Raw genomic sequence first — 21,587 nt, 5'->3', positions numbered from 1 at the left:
GGTAGAACGCTTAATGCTGCGGCACCATCTGTCAAAAACATCTGGAGACCATGTAGCTTCACATTTCTGGATTACAATAAAATTGATTTAAGCCTGTAGAGTCCCTTGGCAGTAATTTTTTTGCCTTCATTCTCCCGTTAATTCCATATGTGGTATTGAAAGAATGTCTAATGTGGAAGCTTTGGAGTCCGTCAGGAATGTCCTTCCTGGAAATTTTCCTTGTGCTTACGTAGGAGCTTCTGTTCTCCGTTGTGTTGGAGAGCAGCAGTTCTGCTTGTCTGTGTATTGCAAAAGCGCTTGCACGTTCCAGGTGGAAAGGTTTCAAATGGAAAGTGGTGTACTCAAGGAGCAGAGCACACGCTGTCCCCGCATCCTCGCTCCTCTCACGGCTCCGTCGCCTCACCTACTGCACCAAACTTCAGCTTTCTTGCCCAAGAGTTTATTTGCCCGCAGTTTGGGTTTTCCGTAACTCAATAGCAAGCAAACTGATTTCTCCCTCCCTTCCTTCCTACATTTTTTTCTAGAGATTTGATGCGTGTAAAAAAAGCAGCAGTGCAAAAGTAGGAAGTTGCTGCTCTAGTGACTTGGTTCAACATGGGGTTTTCTGCCACTTGCAGATTTATAAATACTCAATTTATAAATGTTTGCTCTAACGAACTAAAATGGAAAAATTGTGTATTATGTTGGTATTAGAGATTGCAATGTATCTTATAAATCTAGGAATGAGAATGGAAGTACGGCTTCATTTCCTTTTATGTAATTCAAGTCTTGCTCCCCTATATTCCCCTTAGATAACCGCAGTGTCTTCAGCACCCCCATCTCCAGGTTAGACACAGAGATGCAGGAGAGACCTCAGCTATTTGCAGGCACCAGGTTGTATCTATCATTACTTTTATGATCAGAATGCAGGCGTAAATGAGTGCATCTTAAAAATCAAATTGAGGTCAGTTTTGTTTTAGAAGACCAGAAAGGTGAAGTATTTGTGATAACCAAATACTCTGGACTGTGACTGTTTCATTGGAAGTAGCAAACAAATTTTCACGTTCTGCTGAATAAGGCAGAAGGCAGGTTGGATTTGTCTTGTTCATCTTGTAAATAGTAAGTACCAAATTCTCATGCTCAGTTTTTTTCATTTTATGTTGTGCCTACTAAGAAAGTTCTTTTTTTTCATATTTATAAGTAGGATTCTTTTGCCTAAAATGCATCGTAAGGAACTTGCTTGCCAAAAAACATAATTGCAGAATTATTCCCCTCTGTGACTGACAAACTTTATGGGATCCTTTGTAGTCTCCTTGGTGCTTCTAAACCCAAAGTTTACAGCTAAAAAAATCTGAAAGTACCAAATTCTCTGTACTTGAAAGGTGACGAGTTTGGTAGGAGAGAGATTTTTACAAGTCACAAAAATGAGTAATTACTGAAGAAGTGTAATTAGAGGAAAGTGGCCTGAGGGCCAAGAAGTTCTACTTAAACATTTAGCAAATACCATGCAGAAGGAGAAAAATAATCTCTAAAAGTATGAATAGATGCACATGTGTGTGGTCCATATAGAGTTAAAGATAAACCAGCCTCCCACGTCCATTTCTATTGAATTCTGAAAGGGTCACAGGATGTAGGCAGCTCTGAATTCTCCCGCCTGACACTGAGTTGAATTCAAAGAAGTATATCTTTTAAAATTCCTGCGCATGAGAGAAGTGAATCATGTGTCCAAACCCGGCCTGGTCCCTCATGCCCTGGGTGCGTCATGTTGTCTGGCTTGCCCACAGCATTGCCTTCTCCAGCCAGCAGAAACGTGGTGGATATGCATGGCACCTAACTTTAGTTCCTTCTATTTCAGCCTTGAATGTGACTACAATCGCATGAATGAGTTGTGGTTAGCAACTCAAATGTGCTTTTGTACTGACTTAGAAAAAACATCAATAGTGTTGGATAGTTGTCAAACCCGTTTTACGCTGTAAGGCAGAAGTGAATTGTGCCTGAAAAACAATAAGCTGCAATTAAGGCAGCACAGATTTGTGGCTTATTCAGAGGCGGGTGCTCATCAATAGGGAACAGAAGAGGTGAAGGGTGTTTCGGTGGCATTAATGACAAACTGGTGACAAGTGGTTAAAGTGACATAGTGAGTCCCTTTTAGCTGTTCTTCCTGGTTTGTGGATACGGGACGTTTTAGACAGCATCCTGAAAACGTATATACATCCTTTGTAGGAAGTGTATGCATCTTCATAAATCTAAATCATGGAATATTATTGATATTGATGTAAAAAGTACATGGTGTAAACAGTGCTTCTGAACATCCCAGATGTTGTTGCCGAACTGTTCATAGGAATTGAAACAGATGAAGTACCTTAGGGCACATTCCCATGTATTTAGGCAATGCTGAAGGTGCAGGTCAGCTTGTGAATCACCGATGCATGCAGCAATTAATTGGAAGAAAAAAATTAAGTTCAACTCTAAGCTGTAACTAGTCAGATTCTTTACCTGGTGCTACCAAGTGACATTTGTACCACTAAATGTACAGTTTTCCAGGGCCTCAAATCACATATGCATAATATTTACATTCAAATTTCAGGCCCTAGATGTTTATGGTTGTTATTGTAGCTTTCCTGCTAAAGCTTTCCCTAGACCTTGTTCATCTGGCTGTTTCTTTAAATGAAATTACTTTAAACCGTTCATTGTGTTAGCATACATGGAAAGCACTGTTGCCTTCCTGACAGCTCATTCTGTGCTTTCCTGTCTTAGCTTTAATTTAGTCTAAGGACTATTTGACAGGGAAATGACTGCGCAGGCAAGGTCGGGTCCCTCCTTTCTGCTGGGAGGGAGCCATGGTTGTCCTGCAACAGCAACAGCGTTTCACCAGAAATTTCATCTTTACGGTTCAGTTGGTGTTGGAAGATTTACAGAGATTCCTGTCCTGAGCAGTAATGGCATTAGTCACATAAAATCATCTATAGACAAAAGAACCCTTCGAAATATTTAACACTAATTCTCGTTTATCTACGATTTCTCTCGCTGGTTGTCAGTGAATGTCTTGATTTCTCACATGACGTCTCTTTCTTCCGTGCCCATTTTTCTCATTGCTGAGTTTTCCCACGTTGCCTCGTTGTTCAGACGCTTCCTACAACTGATGTTCGAGACAAACGACACATGTAATATGTTTCAACCCAAAGATAGAATGACACTTGGAAATATGTCACTCACTCAGCTGTGGCATCTCACTATTAGTCTATAATTAGCTAAGGTCAGTGGTGTAGATTTTTGGTGGTGTTCCTTCTTGTAACGAGTCAGTCTTCTGTTGGTTAAACAAAAGAGATGGTAACTTCTATGTTTGCAAAGTAGTAGCTCTGAGAGCCAGAAGTCCAATAGAAACCAAACCAAACCAAACCAAAACCTAATTTGAAAAGCAAGCCCGCTAGGAGCCAATGCAAACCCACCAGTACCTGAAACATCAAATACCGGCACATTGCGCGTTCCTCTATGCTAGTTAAAACCAATCTAGGCATGTTAATAACAGGGGAGATAAATCACCTTGGCAGAACCTGGAGCCTGTGTCATGGAAAAGATTCTTCTTAAGTGACTCTTACTAGCGGTGAATCACGGAGAGGCACGATCCGGCAGCTCCGGTGAGCGGTGGGTGCATCGAGCTTCGCCCATTCCTGAATGCAGGCAGAACAATGTCTAATAACAACAATAATATGAAGGATTTATGGTTAGCGAGTGAGATAAGAGAAACCACTTCTATTTAAGTAATTACTGTTTAGAATTTAGAAAAAATTAGAGGTGTGTCTTGTGGTAAAAGCACTGAACTGGAAATCATTAGACTGAGGTTAAATTCCCCATTCTATCACAGACATCTTGTTTAAGGCTGAGGTTTTAATTTGATTTCTGCTTCAATTAATCAAACATAAAATAACAATAACGTTTTCTTTGGTTCCTGACCGTAAACGTTTTGTATTTACGGTGGTGTGGGGCTTAGGGCTTGGTGGACAAGTGAAAACAGTGCTTTCTAACACCAAAACAAAACACACAACAGGAATCTTGAGTGTATCCTCTTAAACAAAGCTAGTTACTCAAGCAAGTACATCTTCAAACAAGTTATTCAGGCATAAAATATCTCTGTAAAACTGCTAAGAGATGGCTTGGAGTGACAGGCCTTGCGTGTTTGGACAAGTAACTCACGCGGGGATCACTGAGCTTGTCTCATGGTGGTGCTTCCTTCCTTTCTGGTTGTCTGTCTTTCCCTGTCCCGTCTCAAGAACATCGAAGAAGTGATTCTGCTCTCACTTATAATTTTAAACAAAGTCAGATTGACCATCATTGTGCTGTTGCTGCCATAAACCTTGTTTCTGGTGTGACTAAGCTCCAGTAGGCAAACACCATCTGCCTGTTGGGGTAGGAGAGGAGTCACCACCGAGACGGCGTCTGACTCAGATTCGATGTTTCTCAGTCCCTACTACAAAAGCTACGTAGCAACAGCCTTAGAAATCTCCAAGTCCACGTTCAGGGCACGTGTTTGTCGAAGTTGGTCCTTTGATATTGAAGATATTTGAGGCAGTTTTAGTACTTTGGAATTATCAGCTGAAAAGCACTTTTTTGGATTGGAGTCACTGTTTCCCTGTTGCGGTGTGCGGGGTCCATCCAGCGCTCGTAGACGGGGAAATCCTGTCCCCTGAGCCAATGATCCTGCAGGATCCAAGCTTGGAATTTCTTACCTTCTCGTGGCTCTGCCTGCGGTGGGGGATGAAATGGGGATTTGTGGAATTTAAAGACCTTCTGTAGGGAGCCCTCAATGATCGTGTTCCCCCTCATTTTGTTCAGTGAGACCGTCTTGTTGACACTTGCTAATAAGGTCTGTGATGGTTTGGTGTTTTTTTTTCCCAGCTAATTGCTCATTTGATTTGGGCTTTTAAAAGTCCATGATAGGGTTGCTGTTTCTAATATTCAATAAGCACAAGAGTCTCCTCGAGTTTTCTGAGGTCACACTGTCACTGTGGTTTTGTTTGCTTATGCTGAGCTGGTACTTGGCAGCTTGTGTGGTAGCTCAGCCATTCTCTAAATTAACAGGTTGTTCTTTGTATGTGAAATGATTGGTGTGCTTGAAGTGATTAGCATGTATGTGCCTACATAAATTACTTTGGGGGAGAGAGAGATCCAAATGGAGAAAATTGGATGGGTCCCAAGGCGAGTTTGGTTTAAGAACCATTCAAGAATGTGGAAGGGACTTCAGTGAGAATGAAGTCTAAGACCAGAAAAATACATGGGAAAGATCAGTTATGCTCTAACGTCTTTGCTAATGAAGGTTCAGGGATTTTTTGTGTTATATTTCTCTGGAGACAAAGCCCTGGTGCAGGTACAGACATACTGAGAAAAACATCAGTTGCTGGTACAACCATTTCTTGTTCTGTGATAGCAGCGTTGGGTCAACCCTCCCGGATTTGGGCCTCCTAAGTAACTCCAGAGCCTATAGAAAAAGGATCATTATGAGTGCTTAACTTCATTTTAATAATACTGCCAAATCACTCATCTCGAACTTCTTTATCCAAGGTCATAGAGTCTACATGGGTTTTTTCTTAAGAGCTGGTGCTCCCACGTCGGTCAATCAGCAATAGTTCTCCTGGATCTTTTTGCAGGGCTTCATTATTTGGCATCACGTTGGCATGAGACAAGAATGATGTGTCCCGTGGAATTTTTAGAGTTCACCTGCTGGTTAAAACCCCCTTGCGTGTCAGCATGTGGGAGCAGTACAGAGATTGTTTAGTTATGCTTAACTTATAGACTTAGGAATCTAGTCTGAAAATAAAGGACTGGCCTGATTCTTCACATCTGTATACACACAGTTTTTGTTATTTTATTCCACATGTGATGCCCTGGACTTAATAAGGTAATGGGAGGACCCTCACTCAGAAATGAAGCCACAAAATACTGGTTTTGGCCCTTGAACTACGTTTCATTTGCACGTGGTGCTGTATCACTGTGCGCCGTTGGGTTTGAGCGCGTGTGTGTCGCTCTCAGCTGACGGTGCCTCTCGGTTTTGCTCGGCAGTACCGCATCGGGCAGCTGTACATGATCAGCAAGCACAGCCATGAGCAGAGCGACCGCGGCGAAGGGGTGGAGGTGGTGCAGAACGAGCCCTACGAAGATCCAAACCACGGCAACGGGCAGCTCACCGAGAAACGCGTCTATCTCAACAGGCAAGTGCAATGAGGCCGTTTCGGTGCGGGCTCTAATCAAAATTCACAAGGAATATCTTTCCATGTGCTTTATCCACGTCTTTCATTTCCAGTTCTGCTGTTCTACCACCGCATTGATACGTTCTCTTGACAGCTTGAGCTCCGAGCTGTGACATCAGTTCCATTAATTCTCTTTTACCGTTTACTTTTCCCATCAGCAAAATGGAACTGATACCCACCAGCCTCCCAGAGGTGTTTTAAGTGATTTGTTAATTTTAATAGAAAAGCCTGAGAGTCGGTGTTGGTCGTGTGGGAAAGAAGCGTGCGCTGGTTGAGCTGAACTAAGGGTTTATGTGCCGGCAGAGAATATGGAGGAAGAAGAAATAATCTTGAAGAAGAAACAATGGAATCGGGCTCAGAGTGGATGCAAATCATGTATTTAGTGCTGAGCTCCTGAGGTGCTGGCACAGACACTCCTTGTGTGTCCAAACCTGCTGAGCTCGGCCATGGCCAAAGGTTTGAGGCCATAGATTCTTCACAACTGCAGTAACCTCAATTAAAACGTGATGGGAGGTTATTGCAGCGGCACCACGTTGCTCGCTGGGAGAGGGAATAAACACACTTGGTTTCATAGATGGTTGTGGAGAAAACGGAGACCAGATGTACTGACATGAGAAGAAGATACTGTCGTGAATCTGGTGTTGCTATATCCCGTGCGATACCTGTGAAATGATGAAATGACAAAACCCACAAGTCAGAACATATTCTAATTTTGTATTTTCTTTTTCTTTTCAGCAAACTGCCCAGCTGGGCCAGAGCAGTTGTTCCCAAAATCTTTTATGTCACAGAGAAGGCTTGGAATTATTATCCTTACACAATCACAGGTAAGGAATAAATCCAAATAAAGCAGAGATGAGTGTTGACTTTACCTTTTGGATAGTTTAGTTTGTCTTCAGAAGCTCCAAGTTACATGTTGAGCCACAGATGCCAAGTTACTTTAACAGCTCCTGATGAAGTGCATATATTTTTCCATCTTATATCACCTTATACCAGGAAACAAAGATTATAGCCAATGGATAGGTAAAAACTGGAGTATTGTATATAGGCAATTTCCTCCTTGCAAAGGAAACATCAGGTGCTTAGATCCTGTGCTGAGTTGTACGCTTTATTGTCCCATAGGCTTTACTCAAATATAAATCAGATTATCACATTTTTATTATTATTATTAATGGGTTTTTACTGTAAGGATCTTGCATCATTGCTTTATTTCTCATTTCTTTTTTTTTCTTTCCCCTCATCATCCTGTTTACAAATGGACAATTGGGAATCAGAATACACAGTAAGTTTGTCTTCCTCTTTTTATTGTAAAAATAGAATAGAATATTATGTGAAATATAGTAGTGGAATCCAAACTGATTCCTTCTTTGTAGAACCGATAGATAATGCATTCAGTAGTGGAACTTTACTTGAGCTATTTGTTTAAGAAATTTAGCGTGAAATTTAAAGGGTTTCTGTGGGGATCTTATAAATTATTTATCCTATTTTTTATTACTTCAAAATAATTTGATATATTTTTAGTCGCTGACTGTAACAAAGAGAAGCTTCTATAAAACAGGGCAAGGCTTTTAAGGTTCCAGTACTTCTGTGGAGACACAAGAACAGATTTGATTTTATTTATTGTTTTATTAACTTATAAAAATGCTCATCCCTGGTATAGTAGCTGGGAAATTGTACAATCTGTAGACAAAATTAAACATCATCTGGGCACGGTGCCCAGGAAAATCAGCTCTTCCCTCTAGCAGAGCTGAGGCAAAATACAGCATATAAATCATGAGAAAGGTGGTTTGAAAGGTGCTGGACTCGATAATGTGCGGGAGGTTCTGAGCGGCCTTTGCAGAGGCTGAGGAAGCTCCAGCCGAAGGGACCTGGTCCAGAAACTCCCGCCTTGGTTTAGCTGGAACTTCCCACTATAGACAAGACATAATCCACTGATTTTTTAAAATGTTCATAGTTTTTTTTTAAACCACCAAAGAATACAGAGGAAAAACATTTTAATGTGATAAATGTGAAAGAGGAAAGAAAAATAAAGAGATTTAAAGACTCAGATCTGAAAGCTGGAGACTTAGACTTGAAACTTTGATGACCGAGTTTGAAAATCCAAAGTCGCAAACTGTACTTTTCGACGTGTGCTGTAGATACTTCTCACGTATTCTGCTTTCTTTTATGTTTAAACTTCATTTGGTTGTCAGAGGAAACCCAAATGTCCCGCGATGGGCAGCAGTGATGGGGGGACAGATCCTCTCTTTATCTAATCTGATGAGATGACACCTGCAGCACATTTTGGTGAAGGTGTGTGGGGTGTATACAGCCACAGAGTGCTCAGGAGCATCAGCAAGAATGATTGCAGGCCTGAAGAGGCTGGTAAAGAACAATTGAATCGAGCTACAAATGTAGAAGGCAGGTGAAACAGTCACTAAGTGACAGTCTAACTGCCTATGGGAGCTGGGGGCTAATTACTCACCACGATGCAAGGAAACAGAACCAGAAATATTGGGATGAGATTAAGGAAACTGCACTGCAGACAGAAATCTCAAATATGTTTTAATGGAGCTGATAGACGAGGAAATTATCTTCGAAGGAAATCGAGAAAGTGCTTTTGTCTCAAACTGTTGAATCTAGAATAAAAGTGTTAAATATGCCAGTGGGAATAATTCCTGTCCTCGTCTGGAATGTATTTCCATCATCTGTATTCATCAGAGAATTCTGAAAAGAAGAAAAACCCACCGACATTGCCCAGAATATGTAAGATAACTCGGAAACCCACTTCTTAAAGATGGTAAATTCCCTCCAAAGGGTCTGCGGGACATCCCGACAATTAATTGGACCTCATTTCAAGGAAAACTGATTCTAAAGTGAGCTAATAATGGGATAAATAAAGCATAATGATATAGAGTCAAGTACGTACTGCTATGTAGTAAGGTCACACCTTACTTAAACCTTCTAAGTTCCACTCTAAATAAAGAGCAAGGACCTTAAAGTAATTTCAGTGTCTGTCAGTGGTTTGGAAGAGGATGTGAACATCAGACTGGATCTTGGTCATGGGCTTGAGGTTCTTCACTTGTAACATGTGAAGGCAGTTGGGAAATTGCATTAAGCGCATACACTCGCATTCAGAGAGTCAGGGCAGAGTCATTTCATCAGTCTGGCTTTCCTGTGAAATATTATGGATTTCATAAATATGACCTTCTTAAGGACTTGAAATTGTGACGTCTCTAAGGAAAAAAGCTCAGCAGGCGTTGAAAGTCATTTCCAGAATATTGTTCTCTGCCGTAGTTGTATAAAAAGCCAAGAGTGATTGGATACATGAAAGCAGGAGTGGAAACAGAGTGTCATGATGTCAGTTCTCTATAATCTGGGTCCAGTCAGGCTGGCATCTGCTTTCAGGGATGGTATTTGTTACACAGCAAACCCCTGAATTTGACGGCAAGCAGCAGGAGTCTCAACAACCGTGTTAATAATATGTAAAAGCAAATGACACACTTAAGATAAAGATCTTAACAGAACTATTGCACAAGTGATGCTTTTGTGGTGCATAGCATGTGAAATATCATAGTGCCAGCAGAGCGTTTGGGAGCGTACACTGAGCTGTTTGTGGGGGAGGCCTCGGTGCAGCTGCAGGACAAAAGATTTCCTGTCGGGAAGATGAGACGTGGGTGATGTCCCACGAAATGCTGTATCAAAGCTGGAGCTCCTCCTCGCAGATTTCCTGCTGACATTGAGAGCAGGAACTGCAAAAAGTACTTCCCAAGTTGAAGGCAAAGGAAGTCGTCCCGATTTGGGGGTGCTGTTTGGAGAATAAGATACTCCTGTGGAGTTCCAAGCCTTGTTTTAGTGGCCGGGGTGTTACTCCAGAACTGCATGTGAGAACGTTCTTTAAACTCACAGCAGGAGTTGTTTTGGTTTTGGTCTTGTAATTAAAAACCTGATGAGATAATATCTTGCTAAAATAAATGCTGGAGTTCGTTTAGTGTTGTGATTTGGGCCGCTGTGTTTGGGATGCAGCTGGAAGGGAGCCATGGACGGGTAACTCCTGGGGATTCTGCCCTCTGAGCGGTCCCCGGTACTGGTGCTGGTGGGGAAAGGCTGTTGCCAGGAGTTGATTTTGGGGAAGGATTCCTTTGCTGGAGCCTTTTTCACTTGGAGGCCGGGGGAAAGATGCCGTGCAGCTCTCAACAAGCCCTTATGTGCCAGCCTCTCCCAGCGTTTGCAAATACCTGTTTTCAGTGTAAAGTATTTATGCTGTTCTTAGATACATGGACAAGAATGCCTGAGCCCTCAGAAGGCTTGCTGGCTTTTTTTTCCTATCTGAGGTTGTCCAGCTAGATTAGAAATTATTAACTAGGAAGCAAAGCTGTCTCTATAGCAAACCGAACGAGAAAGGATTGCGTAGAACTAAGTTTCTGTACCTGCACTGGGATGTTGTTAGAGCACGAGCAGCACAAAGCAAATATCCACTGCGATTCCGGACAGAAAGAGGAGCCTCGGGCAGCCGGGTCATCAGATCCCGAATGTCTGGCGAGTTGAGCAGGGTGCAAAGAATGCACCCGATCAAAGTGCACGGCGATGGGCCCCGTGCGGTTCAGCTGGCACGTTAGAGCACCAAGAGGTCAGGAAAATGCAAACAGAATGTAAGCAAACTCTTGTGAGTTTGAAAGGGCAGGTCAGGTGTTTACTGGGGTAATTTCAAATGGTTTTGCTGGCTGATGTGACCAGCTCCAGTGTCGTTAGCAATATTTCAATACGGGAGCTGAAATTTAAAAACAGCTGGATGATTTTTTATGCATAATCTATTGCCAGTTGTTAGTTTCACAATTACACGTATAGAAACCAAATTAAACATTTAAAACAGCGTGGTTTACTCTCTGCGGGGAGGAAGAGCATTCTTTCAACCTGCCAATGTCTCAGATTAACTTAGGAATAGGATCTAAATCAGAATATTGATGAAAACCAGTTCTGGAACAGAAAGCGGGAGACAGCGATTCCTTTGATGATATATCACAATGACACTAATTCTTCTACAGCCAATGACTGAGACAAACATCATTATTTCATCTGGTATGTGTCAAGGCTCCAGAGTGATAGTTGCTAAATGTTCTGTTACTGACCTGCTGGTTTCTGATTACTTTTGAGAACAGGCGTGTTTCATGCTCCGCTCAGCTGCCATTGTGGCCATGAAGTAAATTAGCTGGAAGGAATGTTTTTGTAATTGTTATTTTTATAATCAGCTGACTTGAGAAGGGGGAAAAGAAAGAATTGTTTCAGATAAACACTGTGGAGGTTTTTTCCCTGTATTCTCCATCTGATTACCGGTGCTGGAAATTTGGATGTAACCCATCAGTCTTTTCTCCAGCTTGAGTATGCGAAGAATCTGCAGCAAAAATGCAACAGAGTCGGTATTGCAGGATTAGAGCCTACGACAAACTTACTGCCCAAATTCTGCCCTCTCACCCCCAGTTTAGAAGACGAGCTGACTGGTGACACAGTAAAACACAGACTGGGTTCCTTCAGAGATTCTGGCGAGAGGAAGGATCTCTGTAGGATTTATAACAATATATTTACTGCTTATGGGTATCGGAGAAGGGAGATCCCAAGGGAAGGCAAAACCAGCGGGAAGTGCCAGATTTCATAGCGGTTAATTGTCTGTTTCATCTTCAGGTTACTGTACATGATACAAACAGCAGTTTTCTTCCTGAGCTTCTTTATGAGAGATTAACTCCCTTGGCTTGTCTTCAAGCCTTTTCTTTTGTGTTCTTACTCTTTCCATTCCACAGCACTTTTTCTGCTCTTTGCCACCTTCCCTACTTACGTTCCCATCTAAATTCCCCTCCCTCTGAGTCACATCTTCCAGGTTCTGCCATCACCTGCCCGGCCCTTTCCGGCCATTCTCTTCTGCCATCCCGGCGGTGCCGCTTTGTGCCGCGATAACCGGGGCTGTTCTGAAACGGGGGCATTTCCCACAAAACTGGGAATGTTCAATAAACAAACTGTCTTTACAAGATTTATTTACAGAAAGAATAATTCGAAATATGCAAAATATGTGGCATCAAAAAGTTACCCTTTTAAGACAATAATCTAATTTTGCTTTGGCCAGTATGGTCTCGTAGTAGCAGTGAGCGTGTTCTTTAGCTCCGGGCTGTGCGGAGGTTGCTCTGTAGAGCATCCAGTCCCACCTGTCGTGCCAAAATAATGTATATGTGACCATATAAAAAGAGAAAATTCAGTCTGAAAAGTGATGGGAGATGAGAGAGAACATTTCCATGAGATGTCAGCCTCGCCAGGCTCTGCTGTGAAGATTTAGGGGGATACGCTTCTGCTGCTTAAAAAAAAAGGATTAATTTTTACTGTACAAAAATAACTCCCCAAGAATTGTGGATTAATATTGACACGGAGCAGCAAAGTGCAACGCTGAGGTCTCAAGCAGTTCTTTGAACATTCCGCGGAGAGAAACCGAATGGCAAATGGAACCGTGCGAAGCGGCGTTGATGAAATAGCAAAGCAGGTTGCGGCCACCGGCGCTGTCATTCCTGCGCAAAGGTGGCGTTTCCAGCCCTCTCCGCGTTCACCCCCTAGACGTGTGGTGCTGTCTCTTTAAGACTTTGCCAAGTGTTTTGGCATCCTCAGGCTCTACCCTGTTCTTCTAAGTGTTGCTTATTGCTATGGCAACGCTAATCAATCATCGTGCTAAAAATAGGCCTTTCGTGTTTCAAGAGGTTATCTGTCTGAATTGAAAATGCGACTGCGGGCTGTGTTTGCCGGTGCTGCTTTCGCTTCAGTTTGTGTGAGTCTGGCGATACCCGCCTCGTGTGCCGCGGTGACTCCTCCAGACTCTGCTGGTTTCACCCATCACTCTTGAGCTTTAAATCTCTCCTGGTTCTTCCAAAAGGGGACGGGGGGCAAATACAGCGAGTTTAAAAACAACCAACCAAGCCAGAATATTCTCCTTGTTTGTTTCTGAGTGTCACCAGTGTACTGGATTATAATACATTTTTAAGGAGTTTATAACACATCTAAAAAAATCCAGAGGTGACAATATAAAAGACGCCTCCTTTGAGAGCTTTACACAAAGCAACCTTATCACTGAAGACAGTGGGACCCTGAAGACTTTCTCCTATTATGTAGAATCGAAGTCTAATTTCAAGTTAAAGATTCGATTTGCCACTATTTCTTTCGCCAAGGAACCTTGCAAGCTGTGCAGATGTGCGATGGAGCTGGGCGGCAGCGCCCTGCGCATCCTGCGTTCCATCCATGCGGGGCTGTGCTGCACAACAGCCGCCCCGGAGCCCGAGCAGATCTGCTGCTTCCAAACAGGTTTATTACCTCCCGTTCGCTCGCAAATTTGCTTCTGAGTGTTGCATAACACATGTAATCCCTGGCTAAGTGAATACGCGGCCACTCGATGAGATGGGGGGAACAAAAACAAAAGCAACTTTTTTGCGCGATGAATAATAAACTCTTTTGAGCGATGCATAAACAATTTTCTGGTTCTGCCAGAGCCCTCTGCCAATTAGTCAGAGTGCAGCTGATGAATCATGAGCCACATTCTGTGAAACGTTCCAAAATTTGGACCCTGCAAAGTGTTCCTGAAAGCCGGTGAGACCCCTGACAGCTGCCGAAACAGCGGGTGCCAGTCGGTTTGGTTTCGGAGAGATACATTTGCAGGGGCGTACTTGGTGAATTTCAGTTGTCATTTGGGTTCATTCAGGTTACCATTTACTCCAGTGAGATTGTTCTAGGTGGATGTTAGTTTTCATTTGGGGTGGGTTCAGGTTACCATTTACAATCTCCAGTTGGATTGTTATAGTCCTTGCCTTTCCACGCAACACACAGGGAGGTTGACGTTGGATGGCTTTGTGCAGAAAATAACTTTATGCTCTCTAAAGAGGTGGCTTGGGGTAAATGGCACTTAAAATTCTTCTTCTGTAACACTTGAAGATCCTTCATCTTTTTGTAATTTTTTTTAAACCCAGGACTCAAGATCTGCTTTTAATTACAGTTTAGAGTCTGGTCACAGGGAACAACAACTAGATTCAAGCAGTGTGTTGCTGAACTGCTCCAGGCGGCCTAATGCAGCCATGAGTTCAATGTATGAAGTGGCTGTATTTGTGAGTGTTGTGATCTGAGTCATTGCTGGTGAGCTCTAAACAGTGCTTGAGAACAGCAGAGATTTTTGATAGCGAGGTAAAAAGGAAATCTGGCATTTGGCTTTATTCCAAATTTCCTTTGGAACTGTAGCCGTGCTTCGAATCAACAGCACAAAGCTTTTTCATACTTGGCCTTTTTATCCATCTCTGTACCTGAAACTGGGACCTAAAAGCAGACAGAGTGTTGAGAAACATTGTCTATTTTCAGCCGGCACTTCCTGAGATGTATGTAAATAGGAAATGTTTAATTGCCCATGAAGTGTGGGTAATAGGAGTGAGCAGATCTGCAGATCCTGCACTCCACATACTTCTGGGTTTGGTTTTTTTGGTTTGCATGGGGAGGGTTGGTTGGTTGTTTTTTCTCCCCTATAGTCACTCAATGAACAAGTTACAGAGCTGAGAGCCAAACGCTTCAGATTGGATTGAAATTCATCATGTGCTACTCCACAGAATCTTTACAAAAGGCAAAACATGTAGCGGATGAGAAGCCTGGGTGCTCTGGGCATCTGCAGCATCAGCAGTTGCAGGGGTATGTCTCCTATTCATGAGTGGTTTGACCAGGAGCCTCCGTGGCACCAGAACCTTATTCTGGCAAAACCTTCTCATGCGTTTTTCACCAAGGGTTGATTCCAAGTGCGCCCATTGAATATCCTGTGATCAAAAGAAGATTGAGCAGTGACTTGTTGGGTGATAACCATGGAATCAGGAATAGATTTTCTGCAGTCTCAGGGGACCTGGCATCTCATTCCAGTTGTGTTGCACTGCAGCTGACCTTCGAAATCACCTTTCGTAGTCAGCAGCCTCTCCCTTTGAAGAGCTCTCCAAATTTTACCAAGCCCAAGCTCAGCCCGAGAGGGATGTGAACACTATCGTATAATGTGCGTGTTCAGCCCATGAGGTCGTCACAGTCTTCACAAGGACACTTTGCCACGGGGCATCAGTGCCGCGTCACACGAGGAACCAGCACTTGGGTTTCACTGGCAGCTTATGCAAGAAAGGACTTGATGACTGAAGGAAAGATGCTGAACCAGCGTCCTCTGGAGTGTTCTAGACATCAACTCTGTTTGCCTATCTGGAAAGTTAATTCAAAAGAAGAACCATGAGATGTTAAACATATATTCCCATGTTAAATACAGAATTATTAACTTTAGTAGAAAAACATTTGTGCATTCTTAATTTTATTGCATTATTACGTAAAGATTGATTTTGGTTTGGTACAAAGGAATTTCTATAGCAGCTTGTAATCCATCTTAATTTCATTAATAGGAAATTATGCTAAAATTTATTTCTCACTGAAAAGTTCAAAAGCCCTTGGACATCAAAGCACCGTTGTGTGTTTGGGCAGGACCTGCAGCTGGTGGAGGGTTCCTGGATTAGTTTATATGGGGGACAGATTTATCTGTGGTGACGAATGTGTAGTTGTTCTTGAGGTCTTAGTGAACCGAATTTATAACAAGACGATTAGAAAATTCGTACTGTTCTGCAGAGTGAGCGTGAAAGCTGTTGCATAATACCTAGTTATTCCCAAGTACTTATACTAATTTATTTATGCCTTCGTTATAGCATTCAGCTTTTAGAGGGAATCTTTGCTTCTCTCCAGAATCACAAAAAGCTTTGCTTTTATGTGCTGTGTACATTTACTCTTTTTCTTGCAATAATCTGAACAAAAATAAGCAAGCTGACACCAAAGAGGATGCACTGAACACGTCAGCTGGTGAAGCAAGGCCTCTTGTTCATGGCAAACATCTGTTTCTTTCGTTGCAGTGCTCATTTTTGCCTAAATTCTCCATTCATATAGAGACAAAATACGAGGACAACAAGGGAAGCAATGACAGTGTAAGTACGATGGCTTTTGCTGACTTTCATTTAATCCTTGTAGTGAATTTTGGTCAATGTTCGCTCAGTGAAGGGGGCACAGGAGCTGCCAGGAACAGCAAACAGGCAACTAAACAATGCTCAGAGATGGGAGATGTGGTGAAGCCCTTAAGGGAACAATGTGTGACTGCTGCTGCTTTTGGCAGTCACCAAAAGTTACCACGTTCTCTAGATGAAAAGGGTAATTAATGGTGAGAAGGGTAATTAACTGTGCAAATCCTCTCTGGAGGGAGCAGCCGCTGAGCCAGAGATGCTCAGGATCAGGAGGTTGTTCTGACAGGGAGCAAAGCAGAAAAGAACAATGTTGGATAAAGCCAGGCATGGAAAGCTTCAAGCCATGGATGAAGACACAAATATGTTTCTATATATTTAATTTTGGGTGTGCTTCAAACAGCCATTTGTTGCAGAGTTACAGGAAGAGGTTTCTTATAGGCGTGAAACACAAGTTGAAGTGTCTGGAAACTTTACCTGTAATACAGAGGCGTTGTGAAGGAGTGTTTAAACACATTCTTGAGAAAGAAGGCGGCAGCAAAATAGATTTAGAAGGGGTCTGGGCCACAGAGCGTTTCGGTTTGCAGGAGCGACCCCCCTGAAGGTCGAGGCGTTCTGTTCTCCAGATGGGAGCTGCGTTTCCCAACCCGCCGTGGGCCTGCGTGTAAATCAGCCCGACAGCTGTTGCGCTGCTTGTGGCAGAATAATTACACAGAAAAGAACAAGGTATAATTCTGAATAATGCTTTTGGCATACAGGCACCTTCCCAAAGGGAACATGACAGAGATCATGTATGAGCCACCAGATAGCAACAACTTTCAGACACTGTGAGCCTCAGCCAGATCCAGATCAGTGAGGGAGGCACAAAAAGCAGTGGGTTGCGTTACCTGGGTGTAATTTATGCACTTGTGAATGTTCCCTTCTGCCTTTTGGCAGCGCTTTAATTCCGAGCAAGCCCACACCTTTGGTTGCAGGAGGGTGTGACTGGTTCTGTGACATTATAATATCAGCAGCGAGGAGACACGGTCTGTACTGATGCCTCACAGAGGAGGAAATGCCGCTGTTTTATCAGTGAATTGTCTTTTCTTTTCCTGTATGTCAACTTTGTGGCTAAAATACCATGAATCAAGCCCGAAATAGTGCTCAATAGTGCTTACGCGCCGCCGGTTTTGTTGTATCACATCTCCATGTTCACGTGGCAACTCTCTCCTTAGGAAAACAGAATCAGTGCTGGGTGAGCATTTCAGCACATCAAATATTGTCACTGTTGCTTTGTAGCTTTATGGCTTCATTAACAGGGTCAGACGCCAATGAGTCAGGCCAGTCACTGCTGTCTTCGGAACAGTCAACTTCCTAGTGTAAAGAGAAGATTTATTTTACTTTTGCTATTTATTTATCACAAAATGACATGCAAGCTCTTAAAATAGCGTAGTCATTCCTTTTGTTAAAGGGCCGTGATATTTATTAGCAAGAATAACTTCATTCTTAAGCATAATGAAATTGCGGAGTAAAGATTTTGAGGTAGAGTTACATTTCAAGGTGACAAAGTGTGGGTGTCATTGGGCACGTTTTGGTACGTGCATGTGTCAGTAACACTGATAAAGTCGTCACAGCTACAGCACTAATTCTTGTCAATCAAGAAAAAAATGCATTATCGGCGTGTTTCTTACCTTTCAAACATAGCGTTGAAAATGCGTGTTTCAGAACGACCATTTGCCAAATGAAAACAAGAGGTAGTTCTGCAATTCACACTTCTAAATTAACACCAGCATCATTTGACACATTAAGAGCTTGTTGGGGCTAAAACCAGGCAGCTAATAGCAGGTGTCCTTTGATACGCAACCTCTGTAAATTGCAGCTCCATCGTTTCACCTTAGAAAATCCTTTCCCGACAGCGAGTTCTGATTCCGCAGCCCTGCAGGTGACCCAGTGTTGGCTCATTCATCAGGCTTCATCCTTAGCGGGTGTTTCTGAAGTATCGAGTGTAAAACATTCGACTACAGTAAAACCCATTTTAGGTGTGGGCAGCTAAGGAGAAAAGCCATTTCTAGTTTTGCTCTTTTTAGAGTGGTGGTTTTTTTCCCTTATTTTTGTCTCCTCGCTTAGTAACATGAAACGAGGTTCTAAGAAACTTCCATATAGCACATGTAAATGAAATGTAAATTCGGTATTTAAGGAAAGTGCCGTGAAACACTGACTTCAGCTGGAGTGGATTCAGCTGTGCCCCGGCTTAGCCTCGCCACAATACAGTATATTTGTGGTGTAAATTGTCTAAAGGGTTGCCAGGCATCACTGCAAAATATGTCCAAATCAAAGCTTGGGTCACTTTGAGAGGGGATTTTATTTGCACCTGGACTTTTTCTGTATGATGGTATTTGAGTATCTGTTTGTCTCCTGTATAATTTGCCATGAAAAACCTTGATTTTGTGAAGCTTTCCCCCTCTAATAAGCCTCAAAAAATCCAGGCAAACAAGTGGAGAGGTTGGCCTGAAATTCCTCGTGTGGGAAGAGCTCCCTTTTTGTGGGACATAACTACAAATAAAATGCCCCAAGCACACGTGACTATCACGGAACGTTAAGATAAGACCCATACTGACAGAGAGACAGGTAATACAGTTGTGCCTCTTCTTTTTGATCCAGTATTATTAATAGTGTATTATGGTCTTGGAAGCACAGCTACTGTGATGTAATCCCATCAAAACACGTTTCTCTGTTCAGAAAGCATGAATCTAAATGAGATGTTTTATAAGAGGTGGAATAAGAGAGGAGTCGTGATGCGGAGATGAAAGGGACCCAGGGCTGTGAATGCGAGCGGCCGCGGTGGTTCCGCTCTGCACACCAGGATGGTCACCGCTCCGCGTTGGAGATTCAGTCTTTCTCCATAGAATTGCTCCCAATTATGTGTGTCCACAGAAATAGTTTTAGCCAGTGGACAGGTTGAAATTGGTCAATTCCTGTAATCATCGCCCAAGTAAATTAACAGGTTTTGGGGGTAACTGAGGTTGGAACACGAATTGCAGAATAAAACTCCAGAGGTGAAGTTCTGAGTAGGTTTCCTTTTATTTTAGACCAAATTTTCCTTCAGAAAAATGAGACTTGAAGTGGCCCAGATGACACAACCTGCGAAAAGATGCTGTGATATTAAATTGGACACCAGCCAGCGGGTCTGACAATGGCAGCCCAAGGAGATCAGAATTGCAGGTTGGAGAGGAGGTTTTGTGCCAGCTTATTCCTGTGGTCCTTACTGCACTTATACCTCTAACTTTCACATACTGTGACATATAGATTTAAACAATCCTCCAAATGATGGATACAGACGTATTCTACTCACACAAAGCGCTCGACGTTGTACAAATTGCTCGATACCTGCAAATTGCATAATTAGACTGCATTTCAGGGATGAGAGAAAATACAGAGAAAAACCCAAAAGCTTAAAATGAAATATCAATATTCAAATTAAAAAGGAGCATTTATGTTGATGTCATCTTGTGATGTCCAGCTACTGCAAAGTCGAGGTTTAACTTTGTTGGCAGGAGAGGCAGAGAGGGAAGAGCGACACTTTCAGGCATAGTAACTCCAAGAAGGATTTAATAGAAGAGAAAATTTGATTTCTAATAGAAATTCTCATCTCAATAAATTACATTTACGCAGCGTATATTAAACAGTGTCATTTTGGCGTAAGTTTGTAGATGGGCACAGGTGTCGGATTGCTTAGCACCTGGGATGATAATCACGTCTGCTCCTGTATTACCTGCCTGTAATTAATTCAGGAGTGCTTTGCTTTTCTAGAAGAAAATCTTTTAGCTCTTCTGTCTCGTTTCTCTGCCTGAGCTGCATTTCCAGCAGTGGCTGCTGGCTGGATCTGACGTAACGAATGAGACAGAGATCTCACCCAAAGCCTCACAAGGGATGGAAAAAATACCTTCTAGAATAAAACACACCCACCTTCCAGTTTGTTTGTTTACAGCATAGAATTCTCAGTATAGTTTCCCTTATCGCTTCCATCTTTAGCAACTTGTCTGCGTTTCGAAGTTGCTCTGTTATCTGACTGTTTCCACAGGAAGCTTTATGTCCCGTGTGTATTAGTGTTTAGAAGGCGAATTAGCTGCCTCATTACAGCTTGCGAGCACAGACTCCCTGTATCTAGGCTGGTAAAACAAACATTGTGCGGTGGAGACAGACACAAACAGCTTTCCAGCTGTAATCCCTTGGACACCTTCTTTGCTCTTGATAGCAAACAGAATCACAGGAATCATGGATTGTGGAGCAGAGGCAGCGAAAGCAGCAGATCTGCCCCGCAGGCTCCTCGTGCTGCAGCTGAGCCGGGAATTTGCCCCTGGGGAACCAGTGATGGATTCGGCTTTATCCTATTTCTGTCCAAACCAGGTTAGTTGTGGCGATTGGCCATAAAAGTTACATTGTGGATTAGCTACATCTGAATGAGGTTGAAGCCATCAAAATAGCCTGAAGATACAAGAAAAGGGGGAAAGGAGCTTGTAGAAAAAAAAGCTATTAAATTTGTTGTTGACTTGCCATCGTCTCATTGCCCAACGTTTTGGCTTTGGCTACAAGTTAAAGAGAATTCACCAGCAAAGTGTGGGCTGGGCCGTGGCACTGTAGGTCGTGTGGAAACGGGAGGAAAGACATTTAAAGACACGAGCACTTAAATTTGTGCAGGATCTTCTATCATCTTTATTTTCTGAGGTACTGGAATCATCTGCCAGGGTGGGGGTTTTGTAAATCTTCCCCGAAAGAAACTATTGACAACTTTCAAGTTGTCCCAGTTAAACCTTTCTCCCACTTTTTGTCATTCTGCAGGTGAATTAGTCTAAATAATGATGAGCTTTCATTTCTCTTCGAAAGTGGAAAAACCCCAAACCCACAGCAAAAAGGACACTCGGGCCTGGATGTTGTTCTTTGTTTTCCATTTGATTGTGTGTTTCAATCTCAATTAATTACTTGGCTTCCAAATGTAAAGCCTGTCCAGTTCTTTCCAATATAATATTTAATAGTCTGCCTTTCTGCATCATCCTCTTAGGGATACAGATTGTTCTCACCATTCATTCTCTGCACATTTGCAAATACAGTTGCACAGATTGGGAGCCTTATGTTCCTTTCCATGGCCTTTAATCTCTTCCTCTAAAACTTTTACATTTCTGTAGTCACTGTGATCACAAACACAATAAACCCGTCCTCCCTACAGGTTTTAAGACAATCCCAGATTACGTGGCTAGGAGAGGCAATAAGAGAATTAGAGCTAAGAAAGAAATCAGTCGTGTTCTCTAATGACTTCTTGTTTTCTGCTGCTGATAGAATGAGAAGATTAAACCTCTATCTGCAAATCTTGTGAGGACAA

General features: G+C 42.6%; 1 protein-coding gene across 2 annotated transcripts in view; it reads left to right on the top strand.

Moving 5' to 3' along the window:
* PITPNC1 (phosphatidylinositol transfer protein cytoplasmic 1) overlaps nucleotides 1-21,587 on the top strand; it is a gene marked incomplete at its 5' end in the record, with an annotated part of 59,914 nt that overhangs the window by 20,772 nt on the left and 17,555 nt on the right. For both annotated transcript variants that reach the window (XM_080356306.1, XM_080356307.1), the window contains 4 exons: nucleotides 6,037-6,185; nucleotides 6,960-7,048; nucleotides 7,496-7,503; nucleotides 16,130-16,201. In XM_080356306.1, the coding sequence (XP_080212432.1) occupies nucleotides 6,037-6,185; nucleotides 6,960-7,048; nucleotides 7,496-7,503; nucleotides 16,130-16,201 (318 nt within the window). The remainder of the gene's footprint in view (nucleotides 1-6,036; nucleotides 6,186-6,959; nucleotides 7,049-7,495; nucleotides 7,504-16,129; nucleotides 16,202-21,587) is intronic.

The sequence above is a fragment of the Nesoenas mayeri genome (genome assembly GCF_963082525.1).
Source record: "Nesoenas mayeri genome assembly, chromosome: 19".
NCBI classification, from domain to species: Eukaryota; Metazoa; Chordata; class Aves; order Columbiformes; family Columbidae; genus Nesoenas; species Nesoenas mayeri.
Note: the sequence above shows the minus strand (reverse complement) of the source record. Positions and strands in the feature narration are given on the sequence as shown.